Raw genomic sequence first — 25,034 nt, 5'->3', positions numbered from 1 at the left:
ACCCGTGTGCCCATCCTCCCTGCCCCAACCCCTCCTGTACCCGTGTGACCATCCTCTCGGGCCCTCTTTTCAGCTCCAGGGTCCCCGCGGTTGCTGTAGCTGCGATGCTCCGGGTCCCGAGGGTACTCGAAGGCCGAAGCTGAGTTCTGCTTTTCGGGAGGGGTCCGTTCTGGTCAGTGGCAGACGAGGATCGAAGAGAAAGGGTCAAAAAAGCTCCAGCCCAGCCACGAACAGCTGAGAGGTGCTGAAGAGGGAGGTCCCCTAGGACCACCTCCTTCCCCAACTTCCCAAGGGCTGCCACCCCGACAGGGCTATAGGTGGAGTGGAGGAAGAACTCCGTGGCCCTGCATCCCCCTTCTCCACCCCACCCCACCCCACCCCTGCCCGGTGAAGCGCGCAAGCAGAAGGGGAGAGGGGATTGAAACGAGATCAGCCCGTCTGGGCACTGGGGGATGGGGGGCGGAGCCTGGGCCTCGGGGGCGGGCCTTACCAGGGGGGCAAGTCTGACAGCAGTGACCCGGCAGCTGGCGGGGCTGCCCGCAGTTCGGCACCGGACATTCGGGTTTAATGTTCTTACAGCTCACCCGTCCCGGACCCCTGCCCCGGCGACCCCAAGAGGGCTGCGGCCAAAGTGGAGATAGGAAGGGAAGGTGGTCAGGACCGGGGTGGGGGGGGGGGGCAGTCCAGAGACTAGAGAGTCGGCTGGGGATATTGGGGACGAGATGGGGGCGGCATTCCTTCAAGCATCCGGGACAGGGGAGGAGGGAGAACAGACAGGGCGGTCGGGAATTACGAAGACTCAGCAGAGGCCAGCCAAAGACCCCAGTGCCCTGAGATGAGAGAGGAAGGGAAGGAACCTGGACGCCCGCCCTCTCCCGTGGTCCCCACATACCCGCGAGGTGGTCTACAAAATACGTTCTGGAGGCCTGGGACCTCCCCCACCCCACTCCATCAACACCACCGCATCTCGGCTCCCGGCAGTCCGGGGTCCTCCAAATCATGGTACCCAAACTGTAGCTTCCCAGACCCTTGCCCAGCAGTGAGGGGCCCCCGTGTCCCAGGAACCACTCACCAGCTCGCAGGCGCACAGAACACAGCGCATCACCCCAAAAGGCTCCCCCAGGTCCGGGTGCCACGTCTCCTCCAGAGCATAGAGCTTTCCCCCAAAGGAACAGCCTGCAAGATGGGCATTCAGCTGGCAGCCGCTGCCTACCTGCCCACCTGCCTCCTGCCCCTGAGGCTATTCCCTTCCTAGAGCCGGCCAGCTGACGCCCTCTCGCCCCTTCGAGCTCCCGCTATCCTCTCTTCGCCTCGCCTCGCCTCGCCTCGATTCGCCTCGCCTCGCCTCGTGCCAGACGTGCCCCCCAGTCCCGTGCCCGCAGCAGCAGCGGGCACCTGCGCCACCCGTGGCCACCTACCTGCCGAACCCCGGGCTGGCAGCGGCTCCTTCTCGGGCCGGATGGGCAGCTGCGGGAGCTCGGGGCCGGAGCAGCGGGCCGCCCGGAACCCCAGCACCAAGAGCCCGAAAAGCAGCAACGGAGCCGGCGGGCCAGGGAGGCTACGCATGACGCGGGCCGACGAGGGCAGGCAGCCCCGGGGCCGGGCCGGGCCGGGCGGGGCGGGCGACGCGAGGCGAGGAGGTCGGGCGGGCCGGCCGGCCGGGAGCTCTCCGCGGCCGGGCCGGGGACAGGGCCGGGCCGAGCTGAGCGAGGGATCGCGATGCCGGCGGGGCATTACAGCGGCGGCCGGCCGGGCGGGACAGGGCGGGCAGACGGTGGGTGCCTAGACGCGGGCTCCAGGCGGCTCGGCTGCCCGGGGACGGCGGCTTCGGCCCCAGCCTGGGCCCGGGCCCGTTTTATGCCCGGCGCCCAGGGCCCCGGCCGGGGGCCTCCTCGTCAGCAAACGGGGCGGCGGCGGCGGCGGCGGCGACACTGCGAGGGGCCGGGCCGAGCCCAGCCCGGGGGGTCCGGCCCTGCAGACGCGGCCCGCTGGAGCTGGGGGAGGGGAGGGGCAGAGCGGGAGGGAGGGGCTGGAGGGGGGCCAGGGGAGGGAATGTCCCTACGCGGGGGCGGGGCGGGAGCCCCCCATAGCCCCCCCTCCTGCAGGGGACGCCACCTGGGGGGAGGCGGGCGAAGCCAGGGACGCACTGACCGTTGTCAGCTGGGTACCGGGGACACCCCCTTTGAGGGGATACAAATGGGAGGGCCCTCTGTGGCTTAGGCATCCCGGGGAGAGGCCTGGGGCTGCCGGATCAAGTGGGGTTCTCCCTGGAGAAGGAGCACAGTTCAGGGGCCAGGCGCTCAGGCACAGCCCTACGGAGGAAGCGAAGGAAAGACCCCCAACACCTGTCTCTTGCCCGGAGGTTTCAACCCCTTTCCTCAGAGTCCAGTTAGAACCGCTACCCTCCCCCATCCCATTCCTGCTTCTTCCCAGCTCTGCTCCGGCTCCAGACACATGCCACACCCGGATCCATCTGCCTTGCCCTCGATTCAGCCTCTTCTCTGGATACTTTCTGCTCCCCCAACTCTGGCGACCACTGGCAGCTTTTCCCAGGATGGCCCGTCCCCCACCAGCAACCTAGGCTGCTTGCCTCGCTCCCGTTCAGTATCTCCTACAGACCATCTCAGGCACAGGCCAAGCGTGGCCGGCTCTCCCCCTCTCCTCCTCCCAGCTCCTTGGACTCGGTCTTTGTCAGAAGCTCCCATCTTGACTTTCTGCCTCCCTGCTCACCACCTGCACACACACACACACACACACACACACACACACACACACACACTCACCCCACTACCTCAGCTCACAGCCACCCCTCCCTTCCTAATCTGAAAAGACATCTTGTCTGGCTAGACTGGAAAATTCCAGGGTTTAGGCCTTCTTCCTGAGGAGACAACACTAAAGGGAGAGAGGAGCTGAGGAACGAGCACAGTGAAGGAGGCCAAGGGAGAATCAGGAACCAGAAGCTTGACAAGTTACAGGGAAGCTCAAGGGGGTGTGCAAGGGGAAGTGGTGTGTTGGTAAATGTTTAACAACCAGCTCTCCAGAAGTTTCATCTGCATCGGTGACATTTTATCCATCACTTTCTTAAGTCTAGATCACCAACAAAGTAATAAATCCAGACCCCGTTTGTAGTATTATCCTATTTCTGGGATGCAAATGCTCACCCTAAAGATTGAACATCCCATTCTGTGCAGCTCAGAGCTCCTGGGGTTTGGCTGCAGCACACCACTGACATTTACTAACAGGGGAGCTTCACCAGCAGTCTTTCCCCACATAAGTACACACAGACCTAGTTATTTCCTCTATCACATCAGCAAGCTCCTATTATGTGTCAGACACTGTGCTGAGCATTGGCCGTTGGCACAGGAAAGCAAACACTGCCCCTCCCCGAAAGAAGGTTCCATTCTAACGGGGAGACAACGTGAAAACTCGGTAGGTACAGGATGTATACCGAATTGAGGCCAGTCATCTCAGAGGGGAGGCATATGGAGCAGAAGAAGGTAGAAGGAGCAAGAGATGAGGGAGAAGGGAACAGAGAATAGAGAGGAAGGGCAAAGGGGAGGGAATTTCAGCTGCCCAAAGCAACCAGCGCATCTCTTCCCTCCTAACCTCCCATGCGCCCAAACACATCTGCACTGCTTTCCCTCAGCATTGTCTCCCAACAGGATTGTTTTTCTAATACCAGGAGTCTCCAATTGGTGGAGAGAGTGTAAAAAAAGAGATGTGAGGAATAGTGGAGGGGTACTGGAAAGCCAGTACAGAGAGAGTATCAGGGAACAAGGCATCCCGTCAAAGGATGTCATTAACAAATGTCATTCATGGGGAAGATATAGCACAGGGTGGGTCAGAAGAGAGACAGACAGACAGAGAGGAGACACAGAGACAGAGAAAAAAAGGAGAGACAGAGAGGAGAAAGACGGGAGAGAGACAGAGACAGAGATAGAGAGACACACAGAGAGAAATATGGAATTTCTGAAACCAAAACAAGTCCTCTATGTGTTTTTTGAGATGCAGCATGACTTAGTAGATGGAGTCTTGGCCTCAGGTACAGGAAGATCCGGGCTCAGGTCTTGCCTCTGTCACTTACTAGCTATGGAAACTGATGAAGTTATCAAATTTCTGAGTACTTTCTAAGAATTCCCAGCAGAAAAGGTGCTGACCTGAACCGGTACAAGGAGCTCACCTCATTAGTGAGATCTCAGGTCTAGTTCCTATGGGGAGAGGGGAGGTCCTTCTTGTCAGAACCGTCCCAGGAGAAGTCTTGGGTTCCAACTGCCACCCATCCCCCATCTCCTTCCTAGACCAGGTGCCATGTTTCCCATTTCCTGGAGAGGAGGCCCCAAGTTCAACTGAACAGAATGCTCTCCAGTCTGTGAGTTTGTGGAGGGGCTGCTCTGGGAGAGTGGACCAAGGTGCAGACTAGGGGCTGTGGGTCCAGAGTGGGCGGGAAGAGGAGGGCGTCATATCCGGGGGCCCCAGTCAGTGCTTGGGTGGCTCCCTGCTCTGATTGGGCAGGAGTGACCAGGACAGGCAAGTGACCCTATTGCTTTGGAAGGGCTGGGCCCCAGAACCCTGGGCCCCTGCTGTGCCAACTTCAAAGCACCTGGACCCTTGGGCTCTTCTCCACCTGGTGAGTATGGGCATGGGGGCTGGGGGGAGGTGGGGTGGCTAGCTGGGGGTTGAAGAGGTAGGAAGGAGGCATAGGACTCCCAGCTGGGGGAAGGGCAGCTACACTAGATCCTCCAGCCACTGACCTTTGTCAGGAAGCCTGGAGCCTCTTCCCAGAATGGGAGGAGCAGGCCAGAGCCAGAGCTGGAGTAGGGGGTGGGGTGCGGGGGAGAGTAGGGAGGCCTTGTTCCTAAGGTAGTTCATCACGGGGAGCTATAAAGGGGTATAACCCCACAGCAGTGAAAAGAGGAAAAGAAGCTGGCATGGTTTGAGGGGAGCTAACCCTGGGAAACCTACCTCTCGGGGGGCAGGGGCTTCTTAGGGTGAATGTGAACCTCCCCATCACTTTCCCAGTCTGTCCCTGTCCAATCTGAGCCTGATTTCAGGGCCTGGGGATGTGGGGGGGGAGAAAGACAAGGCAGAGGAGTTGAAGGTAAAAGGGGGGAGGGTCCAGCCCTGTTGACAGACTTACAGGAAATCCCAATATTGAATCAGGTGCAGACCTCTTTGCACAACTTGTGAAAAGAGGAAGCCATGTGGGGGGTCCTGTGAGGGGATGGAAAGGGGCCTGCTGGGGGCAGGGAGGAAGGTACAGACTTGGAAGTGTCTGGGCCACAATTAGCCCCAGAAGGGACACATGATCCTATGCATTGGGAACCCAGCTCCTGGAAGCCAAGAAACCAAGATCCTCAGGGCCACAGCAGGACCCCCATCCCCCTATTCTAAGGTCCAGGCTGGTCTGCTTAGGAACCACAGATCCAAGAGATGAGTGAGGAGAAAAAAAAAAAAAAAGATCCAAATGGCTTTAGGTGATTCTATGGAGAGGAAGAAAGCTAACTCAGCCAGCAGCCCTCTCGAATCTCCCCATAACCTTTTGGTGCCCTCCAGGCTCCAGGGCCCCGGTTCTATTCGATGCTTCTCAGTAACTCCCAGGTGCCTCCTCAGATGCCCCGAATTGGAGCCCGGAATCCTCGTCCATCCACACCACCCCCATCCTCTAAGTAATGTCAGTGCTCAGGGGCTGAGCGTTCCTGGAGGACACACCAGCAGCTGTTTTCCTCTGGGTAGAGCCTGCCTCTATCCCCATCTCCATCCTCACCTCCAGCCAAAGCAGGAGGACCTCCCTGAGGGATGCTACACGCAATAATTCCAAGGCCTGATCACAATCAATACTTGTGCCAATATTGCTGTTTTTCTCATGTAGTTAGCACACAGATCCCAAGGAGCGTTTCTATTGCCCCCATAGCGTGGAGCTGGTCAGGAAGCCAGACCCCAGCCCCTCTCCCCCAGGCGCCAGCAGCCCCCTACACCCAGCCGCCTCCATGGCCTCAGGCAGAGCCCAGCGGAGAAGGCCCCACACAGGGAGCCACCCCAGCAGCCCGCCTGCTCAGCATGGAGCTGACTGGTGAGTGGACCTCAGTGGAGGGGGGGGAGGCGGGAGGACACTTCAAGACGTCTGGAGTCTCTAAATCCTCTTGGGAATTAGGGTTTGGAGCTTCAGAGTGTTTGGACGGCCGGCCTGCATTTAGAATAGGAATTTCTGGACCATCTCCAGACTAATAATAGCTCCTATTTTTATAGCGCTCTAAAATTTACAAGGCACTTGCCTTTCAATATAGGGAGTATACAGAATATTGTCATCTTCATTTTACAGTCGAGGGAATTGAGTTTTCCACGGGGGAAGTAACTTGCTCAACATCATATAGTTAATGAGTGGCAGGGTAAGGATTTGAACATAGAGCCTGCGGTTTCAAATCCCTTCCACCATCCTCATGCTGGCAGCCACGTCTGTGTTCATCCCAACTAATACCCTGACTCTCCTCCTCATGCCAGAGCTGCTTGTCGTGGTCATGTTTCTCCTCGGTTCAAGACTCACTCTCACCCTGACCAGCCCTGCTCCCGTCTGTGACCCCAGACTCTTCAACAAGCTGCTCCGAGACTCTGCTGCCTTACACAGCAGACTGGTAAGACTCCCGGGGGGCCCCTCCCATGGCACCACCTCTACTCCCCCTCATGGACCCGTGACCCTTCCCTCCTCTGAGGCCCCAGTGGAGAGCTCCGAGGGCACACCGCTCCGACTCCACACCCACACTCCTGATTCACAGAGTCAATGCTCGGACCTCGGGCCTCTGCCCATACCTGTCCTGCTGCCCACCGTGGACTTCAGCCTTCGGGAATGGAGAGCAAAGACGGTGAGAGACCACCCCTAAGGTCCTTGGGCTTGCTTCCCCAAACCCTGTGGCCATGAACCTTTCACCTTTGTCCCTGTCTCCTTGTCAATCTCAATCCACTGTGGCAGCCTGCTAGTATAAGTCTGAATTTTGTAGTCTGACATCTATTGTATTGGTGATCCCTTCTGACTCTGGGTGATTCACAAACTGGAAAAGCATCCAGTTCCATCCGAGTTGTTAATAAAATAAAAAAATATACAAAGCAACAGGGCCATCCCTGAAGGATGACACAGTCATGAACCTACATTCTGAGCTTATCTCAGCTAGCTTCCCATTTCCTGAACAGCTGAAACATCCAGCCACAGATTCCCTCAGAACCTGGATCAGCCTAAGAAATGGGAAAGGAGATTCTTCTGAGAAAGGGCAGGAGGCTTACCCAAAAGTTAATGGAGTCTGGGGATCCTCACACCTCCTCTGAGCCCCATCTTACTCAAAGTGATTTAAATGCGGGAGACTGAGTCCCAAACTTAGGTGAAGGATTCAGTGAGCTAGCTAGCACAGCATCGTACGGGTACTGGACCCCCTCCCTGCCCACAACACCCCTCCTCTTCTTTATGTGGAATTTCTGCTGCTGACTTGGCAAAAGTTCTCATGAAAAAGATCAGATTGTGTTTGACCACAAGCTTTCTGTGAGCCAACGACGGGATGGAGCTGCTACCTATCTTCTTTCCCCATTAGAACGTGAGCACCTTGAAGGGAGAGACAACTTTGTTCTTCCTTGTATCCCCGGCACTGGGTGAAGTGCCTGGCATGTAGAAACACTTAATAAGTGCTTGCTGACTGACTGACTGGTGCAGGTCCACCCTCCACATCTTAGGAAACACGTTCATAAAGGGAGGGGGCTCCAAACTGCCTAATTTGGTGACCAGTCGTCAAGTTAGAAGCCTCTGTCAGTTCATCTGGGTCGGTTAGAGAGGCTCACAGATTGAGGGCCAGAAGGGCCTTCAAAGTCCCAACTAGGCCAACCTACACATGGGGAAACTGAGGCCCAGAAGAAAATGTGACTCACCTATGGTCACACATGCGGTAAGAGATCAGGGTGGGATGTGAACCCAGAACTTCTGGCTCTAAAGTCTGTTCTTAGTCTTTTTGGAGAGCTTTCTTCGCACCCATGTCATAATAGAGGGAGAAGGTCCAGAAAGTACAGGAACAGCCCCGAGTCCTCTGCCCTGGTCAGACTGTGCAGTTTCAGGCAGTTTCACAGTCAGAGACAGACCATCCAGGAAGACTGACCATGAGCTACGAGGAGTGAGTCTCAGCTGTGCTGCCGTGGAGGGTGGGAGCGGGCCGAGGGAGCCAGGCTCAGACGCAGTGTGAAAAAGAAGGGTGCTGTCCAAGAATAGATGGGCAGCCTCATTAGTCAGGAACACCACAGAAGGGAGATTACGTGACCCGAAGTGTCCCACCCGCAAGCTCCTTCAATGTGGTCGTCCTGCCCCACCTTCCTTACCCAGGAGCAGACCAAGGGGCAGGAGGTCCTCGCAGCCTTGACCTCACTGCTGGAAGGCGTGATTGCGGCCCGAAGACAGCTGAGCCCCAGCTGCCTCTCCTCCCTGCTTGGGCAGCTCTCAGCCCAGACACGCATGCTCCTCGGAGCTCTGCAAGGCCTCCTGGGAACCCCGGTAAGGCCCAGCTGAAGGCATCCACGGGAATGATCTTCCCTTGACCAACTGGAACATCTAGTATTGGGTGATAGGTGTTGGGTGGGCCATGCTGTTCTTCTTCCTAACCCCTGGGCCTAGGGATCCCCTGCCCTCGCCAGAGACATGATCTCTGGCCTTGGGCCCCTCCTCTGCCCCCAGTCTCTCCCAAAGGGCCAGACTGCAGCTTACAGAGAACCCACGGCCATCTTCCTGAGCTTTCAGCAGCTCCTCCGAGGAAAGGTGCGTTTCCTGCTGCATGCGCTAAGACCCATCCTCTGCGCCAGGCAGGACCAGCCAGCCACAGCAGCCCCAGACAGTGGCTCTATGCCCTCTGTCAGGACAGCCTCTGGGCTCAAAGACAAGGCCCTTGCATCATTGGAAAGGGCCCCTGGGAGCTCAGCCAGACCTACAGAAGCTCCCAAGGGAGCGTTCAGACCCCTGAACAGAATTCCTGGATTGCTGAACCACACAGCCAACCCCCTGGACAAAGACCCTGCACACTTGAACATGACTCTTGGGCCCTCAAACAGAACCCATGGCATCTCTCCTGTACCCTCAGCCAGTACTGTGGGCAAGTCAAACAAGCCCCCTGGAACTCTAGATGTAACCTTCCAATCACCCATTCTCTTGCCCGGACTGATTACTTCCCCAAGTACTCCTCCTACTGGACACCATGTGCTCTCTTCTCCCTCCCCCACCCCACCAACCTCCACACCCAGGTCTCTTGTCCCTTCCTCTTCCCCCTCAGCCACAAGCCCAGGAAACTTAGCTTTTTCTACAACCTGCTGCTTTCACTCCCAGAACATGACCAAGGTCATGCGGGACATTCAGGGCCCCGCCACCTCATCCCCTAGTTAAGTCCCATAGTCTGAAAAGAAAGGCCTCCCCGGAGCAGGCCGGGATACCCAGGACACCCACCCAACCTCAGCCTGGTCTAAGCTCCTTAGCCCAGCCCTGCTGACCTCTCAGGAGCCCACAGGCAGGCAACAAGCACCAGGAGGCCTCTCCAGGATCCTTCCTGGAAGCCTTCTCCTGCCACACAGACGGAAAGGGAACATTTTTCACTGTTTAATTTCAGAAAATATTTTTTTAAGCAGATAAATAATATTTGTCAGGAAAGCCGATTCTCCTGGAACCTTCGGTTCATTTCTCTACAACTCTTCCCTTCCTGGTCCCCCTGCTTGCCTATAAGCATCACCTCAAGGCTGACTTTGCCAGCAGCTCACTGGGGAATAGAAAAAGCAGGGTCCCTTGTTCCATGCTTAGAACTAATCCAGCCACCAGCCCTCCAGCCTCCACTGCCTTCTGCGGGGGGAACTTTCTGTCAGGAAAGACTCTTGAGTGATATCCCTCAGCCTGGCAGGCTTCTGGAAGGCATTCCAAATACCCTCCCCCACACACACACCTGACTGGAAGGTGCTCCAAACTATCCCCGATGCCAGCCCGCCTGGAGCTCACAGAAAAATAAGGGAGAAAACAAGTGAAGGTGACAAAGGTGAAGTCAAGCATTGCAGCATACTGTCCTTCTAGGAGGGGGGAGTGGGCTCCCTGAAAGCTGACAGGAAGCCTGGGGGACCTCGCACCTCAGCTAAGGTTTAGAGACAGCCCCAGGGAAGCCGAGACCTGGCTAGCACAGCTGAGCAAACAGCCTGCCTTGGAGAGGAAATTTCACCAGGTCCAAGCTCCTGCTTCCCTCCCGTGGAGGCGGGGAGAAGTGCAGGAAGCAGCCCTGCCCACGCCCTCGAGCGCACCACAGGGGGAGGTAGTCTATGCCCTACTTCCCAGAAGCCCCAAGTGACTAAAGAGGATCTCAGTGGGCTTAATGGGCTGAGCTCTGCTGAATATCAGATAATGAATCACAGAATAATAGGTTACCAGAGCCGGACCAGACCTAGGTGATCTAGGGCAACTCATTTTACAGATGAGCAGACTGAGACCCAGAACGCACCCCCTTCCCCCCTCACCCCCAAGGTCACAGGTTTTCCAACTCTAGTCCAGTACTCTCTGCCGTCTACCACACAGTCTTCCAGGGAGGCTTGTCCAGGCAGCCCTGAAATGAGGCAAGGTCCCAGGGTAAACAGGGAGCTCACCAAGGACAAGGGCCCGATAAGCTCTGCGATGGAATCCCTCTGGAACTCGGTTCTCATCCTCCCAAGACTGAGTATCCAAAGTCTCCAAAGCCAGGGAGGACGCTGCTGCCTCGGTGCTGCACCCAGGCTGAAAAGGCCTTATCTTGAATGACAACCTACAGCCTGCAGCCTGCCCCTGCGGGGCAGGTAGGGGCCAAAGGGCACAAACGCCAGGCATGCAGGATGGCAGTCACGGTGCTACCACAAACACCTTAACGCCTACCTGGGCCCTCTGTGGCTCAACTAAATGAGGATGGGGAAAACATTCTACCCCCTCAAAGAATCTCAGGCTAAGGAAAATCAGACTCAATGAGTGAAAAATGCAGCATTAGATGAGAATATCTCGGAGCTGCCGTCTCTCCCTTCCCAGAAAAATACGGAAAGTCGGAGAGGGACAAAATCCATGAAGCCACCAAGTTTGGAAAGCCCAGTGCCAATCTTAGGTTGCTAGTGCAGGCCTGATTTCCAGAGAAGTGAGCTTTGTGCTTGCAGAGAGAAGTTAGCACACCCGAGTTGGGCAGGGAAGTGTAAGAAATTTCCTGCAATTTACTTCTGTGGAAACTGGATGAAAGGCAATGACCAAATAAAACTCTTTACGGCATAGAAATGAGCCAACACCCAGATACAAACCATGCCAGCAGCACCATAAGATTCAGGGTGATGCGAACATTAACGCCAGGAAGTTCTAAGCAGAGACTGAAGGTTGACCTACATAGCTCAGGACCAACAGCCCCTTCACTCATGTAAAGAAAAAGATCTTTCTAGTGCAGGCCAGCCCAGTCCCCAAACCCAGACGACTCCTGGACACCGGCCAAGCCAAGGAGAGGGAAAGGAGCGCCCTTCTTTCCTGACATGCCAGGCCCACAGTTTCACTGTCAGGACGTCGTCCCAACTGCCTTCAGGGGCAATCCAACCATCTTCTAGCCCTCCAGATTTTTGGAAAAAAACTGAGTTCTTCTCCTGCCGTCCACACTGAATTCCCTCCCATTCTTCCCCCAAACTTAAGGCTTCAGAAAGCTGCTGAGATTCCCACAGACATTCATCCCATTCCCTACCGCCCTCCCCTCCCCTTGTACCCCCCCCAGTGAGAAACCAACAGAAACATCTTTCCTTTCTTCCTGCAGAGCTCATTCACTTTCAACCCATTTCCCTACATCCCATTCTTAACGCCTTCTTCACAGACCTGAAAATGACAGGGAAGGAAACACCCCAGGCAGCATCTAAGGGAGGCCAACTCCTGGGGCGAAGCAGCTTCAGAAGGACAGACCCTGGATGTGCCCTCAAGCCCTCCGCCTTCCGGGGCAGAATTCCTCAGAACCACGGGCTCCTGAGCTCGCTTCCCTTCATGCAGAAAGAAAACCAGGGATTCTCAGGCAGTTTCAGGCTTCGGCTATCATGCTGCCGTTTCCCAAGGTTCTCCCAGCACAGTACAGTCAGGAAAGTTACAGGGACACAATGTTCTGGAGCAAAGGGACCAGAATGAGCCCCACTGGTGTTGCCGGTGCCCTGATGGTGCTCACAGCAGCTCCCTCTCCCTGTTCAGTTATCACTGGATGGCAAACACCTCCGACAGTTACCTTCCCTCCTGGGGCCCTGACAGAAACGCCACCCCTGCATTCACAACCACTAAATCCTCCCCCATTCCCACTGTCCCTAGACACAACCATGCTACATGCCCATGTCTAAAGCCTCCCCTCATGATTACACACACACACATCATCTCCAGGCTATGCAGATGACTCTTCTCCAAGAACTGAACACACTTCCTAGACTAGGGAAGCAAGTGCTAGAAAGATTCAGTAGATCCCCTTGCCAATGTGTCCTGTGCCATCCTCAGAGCTGGCCCCAGAAGCCCAGAGCACAGCAGCACAGGATAAATACTGAGGCCGGCTAGCAGTGCTGAGTAAGGCCTGGCCAGACACACCATCCCCCTGCCTTAGGTCAGATGCATAAAAAGCTGCAGGAGGAGAAATGAAAAGACAAATTTCCAGGCAGATAGTAGAATGAGAAGAGAGACGGATATAAAAAAGCATAGTTTAATTGAACCATCACACAAAGTATCTGAAAGCTCAACCTGAGCTCATCCAATGGGATCCCAAGCAGGGGCCAACAGCCAGTTTTCCAACTGGCTCAGACCAACCAAGAGAGATCCCAAGTCCATCAGGTGAAGAATGGATTTCTCCAGAGAAAGGGGCCCTTCCTCAGCCAGCATTCCTCCCACTGGAGCAGCTCTTGGCAGGGGCAGCAATGCCCAGACCAGGCCCCACCAGACAGGGAAAGGGGTGAACAGCAAAGGCTCCCTGGTCAGCTCAGAAAGCCAGCTTCTTCATCAGGAGGTAAACTCGGGAGTCCACTTCAAAGCCGTGCAAGTTGTTGGCATCTCCCTGGAGTCTCATGAGCAGCCCCCCGTAAGACACATAGGCTGAGCTAAAGCAAGAGGACAGCACCGAAGTCAGCCTTTTCTCCTTAGCAGCTCTATCTCGGCACTTCTGGGCAGCCCGGGCTGAACAACGAAGCATGTGGCGGCCAAGAAGGTGAGAAGGGAGCCCCTGGACCACCCCCCCACCCCCAGGACGGGTTCTAAGTACGGGCTCTAGAGGTCACCAAAAACGTCATACCCACCCTCTGGTCCAGAATACCCCAATACGAGATAAACAGAACTCCCCAAAGAGCCCACTCTTACCCCCCACCCCATCCAGCAGCCATGTCTGCGACCAAAGCACAAGGTCTGGCAGCCTGTCTCTTCTCCAGGAAACAGAAAAGCCGGTCTCTTACATGTCGTTAAGTTACTTACAGGCGAGTGGCTGCTTCTGTGGAGGTCTCGTCTCCCTCAATTCTGTACACCTTCCCATACATCACGTACTCAAACTGGTCGGCCCTGTGGAGTAAAAGGCAGACGCTCCTTGGGTCTCTCTCCCCGACCTGCACAGGAATCGGCAGAAGCCACCACAGCCAGAGCTGGGCAGAGGAGAAACCCCATAAGGACCTGCTGACTGAGCTCTTACACGTAGCAGACTAGGGAGGTATGATTTCCCTCTGGTGCCCCAGGCCCTGCTAAGCACCAGGTATCTAGGCCTAGGTCACCTGTTGTCCTTAGAGAATATCACCAAAGAATTAACTAAAAGCAGAATAAAGTTGAAAAATCTGGCAGAGTACCTGCTCTTCCCTGATCCCTCACCTGGATGGCCGGTCATCTGTGGGATTATACTCCCCATCGTCCAGGGTCCCATCTTCATACAAGGTGCTAGCTATCACCAATCGGAACTTGTCACCTGAAAATCAACAACAGATTTTGTGGAGCGTTAGACTCTGTACATGTGGTCACTCTCACGGGCCTCTGCTTCACTCCGTTCAAGCCGCCTCCCCGCCACGATGCCACCAGCCTAGCTCATGCCAAGCTGGATGGTTCTGCTGCTTCGAGCCTTTGTCTTCTCCGAGCCCTGGCTTCTACAGCTCTGAACGTGCCACTGCCCTGCTCCAACACCTGCACTAGCTCACTAGGGCCTCCAGCAGGATTTCTTAACGTGGGCTCGGTACATCAAGATATACGTATACACACAACTCTTTTTCAACATTATTGCAGTCCTTTTTATTTTATACACTTAAAAAGGGATACAAAGGCTTTTCCAGAGAGCCAAGGAAACATCACCAAAAAGCTTAAGAACTCTATAGGATAAAATACAAATTCTGTAGCCTGGGATTCAAGGCCTGCCATAATTTGGCCCCAGCCTACCTTTGGCAGCCTAATTTCACATCGCCTTCTCTTCCCCCTTCCCACCCTCACAATCCACCAAACTATTTGTTCCATGAATCTGACATAGCCCATCCTGAACACTCCCTTAGTCTTGGACTGCACCGCTGTCTCCTCTTCCTCCTCATCGAGGTCTTTCACACTCTTTTTCTTACTTCAAGGTTCCGCTCAGAGGCGGCCACCACCACCGACTCCATGAAATCTTCCCTGATGCCCTCAGCTGAAATACTCTCTTCCCACTGAAATGTTCCTAGAGTACTTCTTATCCGGATTTTTCCTTTGCCTCCATCACATCATTCTCGGTGTCATACGCATCTATCATTTCTACATCCTTATCCCTCTCCCCTGCCCAGCAGAAGGTAAGCACTTTGAGGGCAGGAACTATTACTTATTACCTCTGCATCCCCCACTACCTGACGCAGTGCCTTGCATAAAGTAGGAACTTCACCGTTGGCTGAATTATTATCGCATCACTTCCTAATTTCTCTGTATGCTTCCCATCTGTCATTGTCGATGGCACAAGAGTCTCGACTGCAATCACCATCCACGGTTCAGCCATCCCTCAACTGCTGACTATGTGGTCTCTTTCCAGTCCTTCACGATGACAACACCGTGAATGTGTGAGTGCCACACATCTTCCGCTTCCCACAACACAGTCCTCCAAAGCACCAATCACAGAACACAAACAATTCTGTGACCCCTGTCCTCTGCTGCTCGGCTCTCCAAAGGATTCTGCCGAGGCACCATTCTCTCCTCAGTGTGACCGTGGGCCCCTACAACAGGAGAGGCTGTCATTTTTAACTCCTTTGACCGATTTCATTCGGGTGAGGCGGCACCTCTGGGCTGCTGTGCTTTCCATTTCTCTGCTTAGAGAATCCAAGCAAGTTTTAGGTGGTCACTGACCACTTGCATTTCTCCTTTTGAGAACTTCACAAAATCCAAAAAGAAACCTATAGAAAGAATTCAGGGGATGACACGAGCAAGCTGGACATTTTGGTTATTTTTCTTAAATTGTAAATACAGATGTTTCAAGTTTCACGTACAATGTCTTCCTTCTGATTTCATTCTTTGCGGCTTGTTTTTGTGGATGGCGTCTATGTGAGGAACACAAATCCCTTTCATTCAACAACAGTTCCCAACAACATCAGAAAGAACAGCAGACTCTCTGGCTATCCCCATAAAACACTTACCCAAGTCCACAGGATAGATCTGGATGTTAACATCTAAGATGAGGTCCATCTTGAAGGATTCACTCTCACAGTGCAAGCGGGACACTAACAACAAGAGAGAAATGATTACAGGAGAGATGCTGGTGAAGGCCACAGGAGATAAAGAATGTCCAAGCCTCTGGCTTTTGATCCCTCTTCCACCACTGAGTCACTGTGAATTGGGGCAAATCATTCCTCTCCCTCTCCCCCAGAAAACGTGGCCTGTTTCCATATATGTAAAGTGTGCAGGCTGAACCAGAGGATCCCGGGCTCCTTTCCAGCTGCTGCCATGAGATGGCCAACAGGGAAGCGTCCCTCTAGGGGATCTGAGAGGAGCAGACAGGATCCCCGGACGTGGTGAGTTACCTTCAGGTAGTGTGTGCTGATGCTGGGGGCAGAAGGCATCTCCCCCAGAAAGGGCCAATGGATGTGGATGCTGTGGAAGTGGTTCTAACAAGGGATGTACGTAATGGGATTAGGGGTGAAGGAAGATAGCATATCCTGAGGTGGGGGGAGCAGTGTAAGATACCAGAGGAAGGTTTGTGTGTGCATGTGTGTGTGTGTGTGCGCGCGTGCACGCACATGCATGTGTTATCCAGAGAGACTATGTGGCAGGTAGGGGAAGAAATGTCTCTGCATTTGGTGGAAAGGGAGGTGGTGATCTCAGTGGGAGGAAAATCCCTTTGGAAAAGTAGTAAGAATGAGGGTCAATGAATATTGGGCATAGGTATATTATGGGGGGACCTCTGAAGGACAGAAGGAAGCAGAAAATGCCCTAGGTCAATGGGGAGGCAGCTGAAACACCCCAGGACATGGAGGTGGGGGAAATTCTCTTAGGAGGATGAGAATGTAGCGAGGTCTCCTCTGGAAGGAAAGTATCTTCTGGAAGGGTGAAACAATCCACTAACAAACTCTTATTAAGTAAATGTGAGAGGCCCTGTGCCAGGTGCTGAGGACACAAAGAAAAAAACAAAACCAGTAACTATCCTCAATGAACTTACATTCTAATAGGGAAGATTGACAAATAAACAGAAATAGACACAAGATAAACATGCGGGGTATCTAGGATAATCCAGCCTTCCCTTAAGTGATCTACCATCAGAGGACAGAGCCCTAGCAGCTGACAGGACCCAGAAAGCCTTCTGCACAACACTGGGGACATTTGAGCTGAATCTTGAAGAAAGTTGTGGATTCTTGGAGGCAGAAGGGAAAGCATCTCAAGAATGACAGCCCAGACGTGGGACATAGAGAATTGGGCGTCAGGAACAAGTAGACTGGCAAGGCTGAAGCTCTGAGTACATGGAGAAAATAGGAAGCAGTCAGTCTGTGAGGAGCTTTAAATACTCACTAGAGTTTATCTAATACGTAAGATGATCTGGTCAGACCTGTGCCTTAGGAGAATCACTGGTAGCTATACTGAGGACAGATGAGAGAGGAGAACCCAAAGGCAAGGAGACTGGTTAGCAGGTGATGAGGGCCTAAACTTGGGCACTGACTATGCGAGTAGAGGGAAGACTGGTTTTTGTCTCCTTTTGTATTCCAGGCACACAGCCCTTAAAACGTGTTTCCTGACTGATTGAGGAGGAGATTCAGCCAAAAGATGTCGTGGAGAAAGAAACAAGACTTGTGGAAACTGCCTCAATCTGTGGGGTGAGTGAGAACGTGTGAGGGTTGAGAATAATGCCAAGGCTGTGAATCTGGGTGATGCAATATGGAAGTCTGAAAGAAGGGCAGCTTTGGATAGGAAGACAGTGAGTTGTTTTGGACACATTAAGTCGGAGATGCCTAGATACAGCCAGTTCAAAATATCCAACAGGCAGTTGGCAGGATGCAGGATGAGAGATCAGGAGAGAGACCAGGACTAAATGTACAGATCCAGGAGTCATCTGCATAGAGATGATAAGGAAACACACAGTCATCACATGAGAAGGCATAGAGAGAAAAGAGAAGAGGAATCGGAACAGAGCCTTGGAGGGCATTCCCACGGTGGCTGTCTGGTACACATAAGCCTATTTAGGTTCATGTTGTCCCCCACTGAATGTAAGCTTCTAGAGGACCGAGACTGGCTTCCCTTTTTTGACAAACATCCAGCACTTAGCTCAGTCCTCGGAACATCAGAATGTTGACTAAGTGATTTAACTCCCTCCCCCTTCCCAAGTCTTCCTTCCCCAGAACCACAGGGTGATTCAATTGCCTATTCTTTGACCTAAGAGTCCCTTCCCCCTCTCCCACACTATGGGTACTTTCTCCCCTTCTTGACTTCACTAAGGTGACCTTCCCCCTTCCCTAAGATGATCTCCCCCCATCACATATGCATACATCAATATTCTTCCAATCTCGTTCCAATCTCTCACCCCTCGATTCTTTCCCAGGCCTTGCAATGGCTACATTTTCCTGTTCCCCATCTTCATCTCTTATCGAACCAGTTCAACTCTACACCATTCTCTTCCCTCCAATCTCTCGCCTCCTTGTCCTATCTCCAATCTTGCCCCGCAAAGCCCCAGCTTTGAACTATTGCCACCATCGGCTGCCTTCATGCCTGCTTATGTGCCACTGAAGGAAGCTCGAGAAAAAACACAAAGCCAAGCTAACCGGATCCGGCACAAACTTAGGTCACATCATCTCAAGGGTCCCTCGCCGCAGCAAGCCAATCCTTTTACGCTGCCCTGATGGATCAACTACCACACTCACCCCTCCTCAAACCTCCCACTGGCCCCTCTCAATCTACAACCAGCCTCATATTGCAGTGAAAAAGCCGAGGCCATTCACAGAGAGGTCCCTCTTCCTCCTCTCGCCTCATTCAGACCCCCCCCCACGCCTGTCTCATCTGCCAGAGTAAACCTCTCCACACACACAAGTGATCCCAGTCCAGCCTGACCCCCCTTTGTCATCCCCACTTTTTCACCAACGTTCAGCCTCTCTCCGTCTCCTGGCTGCTTCCCTGCGGCCGATCCTGCCCAGTTCACCTTTTCATCATCTCTCCTCTGACACAGACCCTCATCCCCTCGTACCTGGAGTCTGGGGTGTGTGGGGGAGGGGGCGTCCTGCCTCAGTCTCCCCATCCCAGCTCACCCTCCATCAGCCACCAGAGTGGCTCTCCTAAGGCTCGGGTCCGACCATGCCATAGGGTGCCCCCGAAGCCCCTCCCCAGGCTGCTGACCCCTCTCTCCCTGAGCCGGCCTCGCGGCTGTCCCAGGAACAAGACCCTCGGACCACTGCCCCCCGCCCCCGCCCCCGCCCCTCTTAGCCTCAGCGCCTTCTGCACATTATTCCCCATCGGTCCGTTTGCGTTAGACTGGCCGCTCCCTGAGGGAAGGGGCTCTTTGGCCTTTCTCTGGATCCCCGGCGCCTGGCACACAGTAGGCGCTTAACTCACTGACTAGGACACTTTCAGAGAATGAATGACGGGGAAGGGTCTCCTCTGGGATGGGGCGAGAGGGCTCAGAGAGGCGTCTCCTTGGGGGCGGGGTCTCCTGTCGGTGGGGGAGGAGGGAGTCTCCTCAGTCAGAAGAGAAACGTGAGGAGGGGTCTCCTCAGTGACGCACGGTGGGGGGCGGGGTCTCCCCGAGGGGAGCCTCACCTCGGTCGAACTTCTTGCCCTCGGGGTCGATGTCCTTCACGTCGAAAATGTCCTCGAACAGGATCCCGGCCATGGCTGGCCACCGGAGGCGACGGAGGCCGAACCACCGCGAGGCCGGCGCGAGAGCCGCGCAAAAAAAAAAAAAAAAAAAAAAAACCAGGGGCCGCGCGTGCCCAGAAGCGCGGCACGCAAGCTAGGGGCGGACGTCTACACGTAGTTCCGCTTCCGCTCCTCCTCGTTTCCTGCCCCACCCCCTCTCGCCTCAGGCCTCTGGCCTTCTCGCGACCCTGTTCAGAGCATGCGCGGTTCCCCAAGGGGGCGGGGCCCGGCTCGGCGCCCGGCTCTCTGAGCACCGGGTTCGCCCCTGCCCCTGACGCCCCAACAGTTTCCCGGGCCTCCTCTCCGCATCCCGCCTTGCCACGCAGTTCCTAGTACAGTCCACGAATCTAGCTGCGTGCTCCCGAGCCGGAGACCTTGAAAACCCGGACCTCGGCGGGTGGAGGATAGAGCTCTCCCAGCCCCTCGACCCCGGTTCCGCCCCCTCCAGGTCCCTGAGAGCGAAGGACGGGCGCCGGTGCCGCCCATGGTACCGCCCCCCAGCCCCTCTGAGGCCTGTAAGAACTCTGGGCGGGTGCCCCCGCCTCCTAGACCCTGCCCCTCCCCCAAACCCGCACGGGCCTATGAGGACGCCGAGAGGGAGCTCGTCCCGCCCCCTTCCCCGCCCCCTGGGTCCGGGCCCGCCCCGAATACGTTCGGGCCTATAAGGGCGCAGCATGGGCCGTCGTCCCGCCCGAGGCCCCGCCTCCCCGCTCGGCTCCGCCCCTGGCCGTGACCTTGATCTAATGGCTCAGAGTCCAGTGCGAGCCGCGCCCGTCCACAGGTCGCCCCCGGGCTTTGGCACACTCTGTCCCGGACTAGGGCTGGGCCTGGGGGCTGGTGCGGGCCTCGCCCCTCTCCTCCATCTCCTCCTCCTCCTTCTCTGTAGGGGCCGGGGGCGGTGAGCACGGCCAGTCCTCAAAGTGACCGCCTCCCCCGGGCGGCCTGGCGGCCAGACCCGAGGTCCTGGGATGTGGCCCTGCCCTCCTGGGGATCTGCCATGAGGTCATCGGGCACTGGCCCTGCCCCTTTCCCCGGCGCAGCCCACCCAGGCACTCCCCTCTCGGCACAGTCTATTCCTGGCACTGCCCACGCTACCTGTCCCCGGTGCTGCCCACACCCGGAGCCTGCCTGCTCCACCCCCAGCTCCATCCCTGGGCACTCGCCCCTTGGCCGCCTCCTCCTGCCACCTTCACCTGCCACTGCATCCCCCTCCCCCACCCGCATTCACTCCCGTGATCTGAAACACGCTGCCTCTTCCATTCTTTCCCCACTGGGTTAGCACGTCAGCAGCTCCTCAGGTTTCAGGCCTGGGGCCCTGCCAGGAAAAAGCGACCTCTGCCCCACACCCCACACCCCTGCTTAGTTAAAGCCAGTCTCAGGGGAGCGGCCTCTGCAACTCCCTTCGAGGTTCTCTGCTTTTTCTGCCTTCAGCCTCCCCTAGGCTTCCCCATCCCCATCATTCCAGCCTAGCCGGTCAGATCCAGGCCCAGCTCTCATCAGATGCAGCACCCAAGAGAGACACACAGACATAAAGAGAGAAGGGAGCCATCCCACTCCCCAAAGAAGTCAGTTCCTAATATCCTTGCTATCCATGTTATGATTCTGTTCTCATTCTGGCTCCAGGAAGAAACCCTCCCCCAAATCACACTCAGTTTTTCTTCCACCTCTGACTGATAGAGACTTCTCCCATTGAGAAATCAATTCAACAAATTCTTATTAAGTGGTCCATACACACAAAAATTACAGGAACATTTAGACACAACAGACAAAAATGAAATAGTCCCTTCCCTTCAGGTACTTAGATCCTACAAAGAGATGCAAAACACCAAATACAGTACATCAAGGCAAAAGAGAGTACTCTAGGAAATTTTCAGGAAGGAGCTAGTACTTTTGGCTGGAGAGTTCAAGGAAGGCCAGCAGTGGAGGTGGCACCTGAGCTAAGCCTTGAGGGGACAGAAGGAGAATAAGGAGCAGATAAAATAAGGGAGTAAATTCCAGGCAGCGGTGCTACCTTCATCATTGCAGGGGAAATGGCATGTTAATTTCAGGAAACTAATAATCCAGCTTTGGTTAAATAAACGAATGAATGAATTTTAAAAGCCTTTATTAGGCTTTAAAGAGTGCATGAAGGTAAAAATAATGTGAAATAAACTTGGAAAGATAGGTCAAAAGAAGTGGATTGAGGAGGACTTTAAATCCTAGGCTGAGAATTGAAATTCATAGTAAAGGCAATAGAGAGTCACTAGTAGTGTTAGAACAGAAGAATCCTATTCAAGCCTGTGCAGGAAGATGATTTGGTAGCCCTGTAAAGAATGGATTGGAAAGGGGAGAGACTGGAAGCAGGATGATCAGTATACTCCAGGCAAGAGGTAGAGAGGCCCTGAATGAACAAAGGATCCTGGACCAAAAAAAGAGGGACTTCAGGCATCTAAAAGAAGTTAAGCAGGTGGCATTTGTCATCTAGAGAATGTTGCTTAGCTATGGTAGCCCCAATACGAGCTGGCCTCTTAGCCTCTCCTTCTTAAAGGTAGGGACTCTCACTGGCATATGGTAAATGTTTAATCATTGTTGGTTGACTGATTGATTACACCCTCATCCCCTCCAGCTCCCACCTACAGAATGATGCTAGGGCAAGAGGACTGGATTTGGAGTCAGCAGACTTGAGTTTGAAACCTGTTTCAGCTACCTAGGCGACCTGAGAGAAGTCACCAACCTATAAGATGAGCTGGGGCAGATTGGTCTTTCCAACTAGGTTCTGTAGGATCTAGGATCCATGAGGAGCAGATTGGAGGGTGGCTCCTCCTGTCCCTGTCCCTCCAGCTGTCCCTACTTCAGATCCCTTCTCAGTGCCCTCACCAGGATTCCTGTTTGCCCCTAAATGAAGCTCCTAGAACTTTCCCCTAAGTCCCTAGGTCCTGGAGTGTTGAGGCTGGAATAGATTGTGGGGTAAGATGGAGAGAATAAGGAAACAAGAGACCCCAGCTTTGGTGGGAGATCAGGGGACACAGTTCAAAGCCTGTCTCTGGACCAAAGACCCAAACACAGTTCTCACTCCCTGATTCAACACTCCGTGGCTCCGCCACATTGGCCCATGACCTGCTGACTCGGGCTGGTATTCCTCTCCCAATTCTAGTACCACCAATTTCGGCTCTGGAGGTTATCTCAATATCACAGGGTCATAGATCTTAGAGCTGGGAGTGACCTTAGACGTCCTCTGTACAACGCCTTCATTTTACAGCTCTGGAAACTGAGGTTTGGTAACTTTTCCAAGGTCACACAAAGTTGAACGGGAACCTATGTTCCTGGCGTCTAAATACAGCACGGAGCTTCCAGTCTGGGGGCGGGACAGCAGAGCTCTGCAGGGCCTTCGAGGGGAGGGACTAGTGCCCAAGTGGGAAGAGCCAAGAGAGGGGAGGGGGCTATGTCCCAGGGAGAGATCTCAGACTGCTTGGGCGCTCCCCCAGCCCCTGCGGGACCCCCAGAACAGCCAGGGGAGCGGGGGTGGGGGGGCGCGGTCGCTCCCGGGGCCTGAGCTGCCCCCTCCGGGAGCAGCAGCACTGCCCTGTCCAAGGCAGCCCAGCCCAGCTCAGCTCCTCGGGAACCGCCCCTGGCCCGCCCGGGAGGGGAGGGGACGGGAGGGAAGTGGGGGAGACAACCCCAGGCTCTGGCGGCACTTGGAATCCTGCGGGGACAGGACTGGAGCTGAGCAGGCGGGAGTGCTGGGAGGCAGGACAGCACCGAAGAGTGAGAACCCAGGCTTGGGGCACTGAGGCTGAGCTGTCTGGAGTCGGAGCCCCAGGCCAGGCTGTCCTACGTGGAGGAGATGGCGGCGGCTGTGGAGGAAGGGATGGAGCCCCGGGCTCTCCAGTATGAGCAGACCCTGGTGAGTGGAGACCCCTCATAGTGAATCCCAGATCTCTCTCCACTCGCCTCTGGGGCTGCGGCTTCGGGTGGAGGGAAGGGGATGTTGGTTTTGTTTGTTTGTTTGTTTGTTTTCTGGCCCAGACGTTGTGATTACTGTATCTGCCTCTTTCCCCTGCCCCCCCAACCCCCTCCCACTTACACACACAAGGGAGCAGGAATAAGAGATCTACCTATGTGGGGAAACTGAGGCAGGGACGGGGTGAATAACTGAATTGTCAAAAGAGGCTAAGATCTGAGTGGAGGGAGTACTGGACAAAGACTCCAGGTGAGATGTCCCCAGGTCAGCATGATTGTTCTCACCCCTTCCCTTACCCCTTCCTCTCTCACCTGGGCAGAGGCCAGAGCCCCAGCACCACCCACCACAGGGCCCCTTGATCTTTCTCCCCTCTGCTGCTCCTTTCTCTTCATCTCCTGCTCCATCTACTACCTGGAGTGGCCGGCCACACTCCCCACTCCTGTTGAACTCTTTATCAGCCCAGAGCTAGGCAGGAGCTGAGCTCAGACAGAGTTGAGGGTGGTGGGGTGTCTCTTCTAGTTTGGGATGGACCAGTTCAGCCTGAAGCCAGACCCTGGGTGGTAGGGTGGAATGCAGGCCCAGCTCCAGTCCTGGACCTTGTGTCCTCTGACCCCATTAGGGGGCCTGATGACTGGGGCTCTGGGCTGGGATGACTCACTGGGCTGATCTCCACTACAGTTTGGCATTTCAGCTTCCATTTATCTCTTGCCAGCACCCATGGGGAGGGCAGCCAGGGTAAGGGGGTGCTCCCCAGGTTAGAATCCAGCAACTGGGATGGAACCTCAGCCGTGGAGGGAGTGAAAGAACGCCAGCCAGCATGGACCAGCACTGAGATCAGAGATTGTCAGGGGATGGCCTACCTAGAGACAGTAAATGAGGGAGGGGCTGGCCAGAAGGATCAGTTTCGGGTTGGGGAGAGCTCAGGAACAGGAACAGCTGAGGAAGAGGAGCCAGAAGGAGAAGGGAGTGAGATTAAGTGAAAATGAGAAAAAGGGCGAGGAACCAGAGATGCCCTGGGGCTAGGGAGACTTCAGGTACTTTTCTCTGGGAAAACCCAACCTGCACATGGGACAGTCTCTCAGAGGGAAGAGATCCCTGAGCTGTCAACCCTGAGAGGCTTCTATCTTAAAGGGCCTCTCTGTCTCCCCCATTCTCTTTCCCCTTCTCTTTCTAGTGATCTGGCTTCAGTCCTGTCTTTGGGACGAAAGGCCAAGCCTTCTTCTCTCAAGTTACTCTCACCTTCCCCATCTTTTGCTAGGTGATGCTTAGTCTGCCTTCTCCTGGTACCATTGCCTTCTACACTTCTCTCTTCTCCCTCCCCACTTGTTTATGTCAGTCTGTCTTTTCCTTTCTCTTTTTTTCCCTCTCCTTCCCTTCTTCCACACTTCCCTTCTCTCTCATCATCTTTTTTTCATTTCCTTCCCCTCTGTCCTCTGTTCTTTCTTCCTTTCTCCTCTCTCTTTCCCCTTTCCTTCTCCTTTTTGATTTCCCTTCACCTCTCTAGCCTTTCTTTCCTTCACTCTCCTGTTCTCCTCCCCTTTCCCTTTATTCTCTTTTCTCTCCTCTATCTTCTCTTTTAGCTCCTATTCTCCTTTCTTTTTTCTTCCTCTCTTTTCTCTTTCCCTTACTCTCCCCATCTATTTCCCTTCCTTTCATCTCTTCTTCCCTCCTCTTGTATTCTTCCTCTTCCTCTATCTCTTCTTCTCCTGCTTTCTCCCTTTCCCTTCCTCTTTCTATCTTCTCATTCCCTTCTCTCCCCTTTCTTTCCTCTCGCTTCTCTTTTCCCTT

General features: G+C 54.8%; 4 protein-coding genes across 9 annotated transcripts in view; 2 read left to right on the top strand and 2 right to left on the bottom strand.

The window, feature by feature from the left end:
- CHRD (chordin) overlaps positions 1–1,581 on the bottom strand; it is a 12,486-nt gene extending 10,905 nt beyond the window's left edge. Inside the window, exons 1-4 of one of the 2 annotated variants that reach the window (XM_027875184.1) lie at positions 1,419–1,581; positions 1,073–1,176; positions 491–620; positions 41–169 (exon numbers count right to left, since the gene is read on the bottom strand). In XM_027875184.1, coding sequence (XP_027730985.1) covers positions 41–169; positions 491–620; positions 1,073–1,176; positions 1,419–1,566 — 511 coding nt within the window. In that variant the 5' untranslated portion in view covers positions 1,567–1,581. The remainder of the gene's footprint in view (positions 1–40; positions 170–490; positions 621–1,072; positions 1,177–1,418) is intronic. The other variant, XM_027875183.1, reaches the window with a different exon arrangement.
- Positions 1,582–3,943: 2,362 nt separating this feature from the next.
- On the top strand, positions 3,944–9,630 carry THPO (thrombopoietin). 4 transcript variants are annotated; one of them, XM_027875356.1, is made up of 7 exons: positions 4,359–4,369; positions 4,553–4,627; positions 5,912–6,070; positions 6,499–6,629; positions 6,771–6,857; positions 8,351–8,518; positions 8,699–9,630. In XM_027875356.1, the coding sequence occupies exons 3-7, from the start codon at positions 6,058–6,060 to the stop codon at positions 9,395–9,397; spliced, it is 1,098 nt and encodes a 365-aa protein (XP_027731157.1). In that variant the 5' UTR covers positions 4,359–4,369; positions 4,553–4,627; positions 5,912–6,057; the 3' UTR covers positions 9,398–9,630. The 4 variants fall into 4 exon arrangements, with proteins under 4 accessions (XP_027731155.1, XP_027731157.1, XP_027731158.1 ...); XM_027875354.1 differs by lacking the exon at positions 4,553–4,627 and having other exon boundaries at positions 3,944–4,369; positions 5,611–6,070; XM_027875357.1 differs by lacking the exon at positions 4,359–4,369 and having other exon boundaries at positions 4,527–4,627; positions 5,870–6,070.
- A 3,060-nt stretch (positions 9,631–12,690) lies between these two features.
- Positions 12,691–19,340, bottom strand: POLR2H (RNA polymerase II subunit H). The gene is made up of 5 exons (XM_027875400.1): positions 19,208–19,340; positions 15,610–15,693; positions 13,847–13,940; positions 13,463–13,546; positions 12,691–13,095 (listed from the first exon to the last, which is right to left on the bottom strand). Exons 1-5 carry the CDS (start codon positions 19,278–19,280, stop codon positions 12,978–12,980), a joined length of 453 nt encoding a protein of 150 aa, XP_027731201.1. The 5' UTR covers positions 19,281–19,340; the 3' UTR covers positions 12,691–12,977.
- A 3,621-nt stretch (positions 19,341–22,961) lies between these two features.
- Positions 22,962–25,034, top strand: part of CLCN2 (chloride voltage-gated channel 2) — a 22,144-nt gene continuing 20,071 nt past the window's right edge. The window contains exon 1 of one of the 2 annotated variants that reach the window (XM_027875313.1): positions 22,962–23,189. In XM_027875313.1, the coding sequence (XP_027731114.1) occupies positions 23,130–23,189 (60 nt within the window). In that variant the 5' untranslated portion in view covers positions 22,962–23,129. The remainder of the gene's footprint in view (positions 23,190–25,034) is intronic. The other variant, XM_027875311.1, reaches the window with a different exon arrangement.

This window comes from Vombatus ursinus, unplaced genomic scaffold (genome assembly GCF_900497805.2).
Source record: "Vombatus ursinus unplaced genomic scaffold, bare-nosed wombat genome assembly UNPS02014808.1, whole genome shotgun sequence".
NCBI classification, from domain to species: Eukaryota; Metazoa; Chordata; class Mammalia; order Diprotodontia; family Vombatidae; genus Vombatus; species Vombatus ursinus.
The sequence above is the reverse complement of the archived record's forward strand: the minus strand, read 5'-3'. Positions and strand labels throughout refer to the sequence as shown.

Excerpts from the sequence above, each read along its gene's own strand:
- THPO (XM_027875354.1), top strand. The coding sequence starts at position 5,797 with ATGCTACACGCAATAATTCCAAGGCCTGATCACAATCAATACTTGTGC. Across the intron at positions 6,630-6,770 it reads CTGCCTTACACAGCAGACTG|AGTCAATGCTCGGACCTCGG; the intron begins GTAAGACTCCCG and ends CCTGATTCACAG. Across the intron at positions 6,858-8,350 it reads GGGAATGGAGAGCAAAGACG|GAGCAGACCAAGGGGCAGGA; the intron begins GTGAGAGACCAC and ends TTCCTTACCCAG.
- POLR2H (XM_027875400.1), bottom strand. The coding sequence starts at position 19,280 with ATGGCCGGGATCCTGTTCGAGGACATTTTCGACGTGAAGGACATCGAC. Across the intron at positions 13,941-15,609 it reads GATCTATCCTGTGGACTTGG|GTGACAAGTTCCGATTGGTG; the intron begins GTAAGTGTTTTA and ends GTTGATTTTCAG. Across the intron at positions 13,096-13,462 it reads ACAGAAGCAGCCACTCGCCT|CTCAGCCTATGTGTCTTACG; the intron begins GTAAGTAACTTA and ends CTCTTGCTTTAG.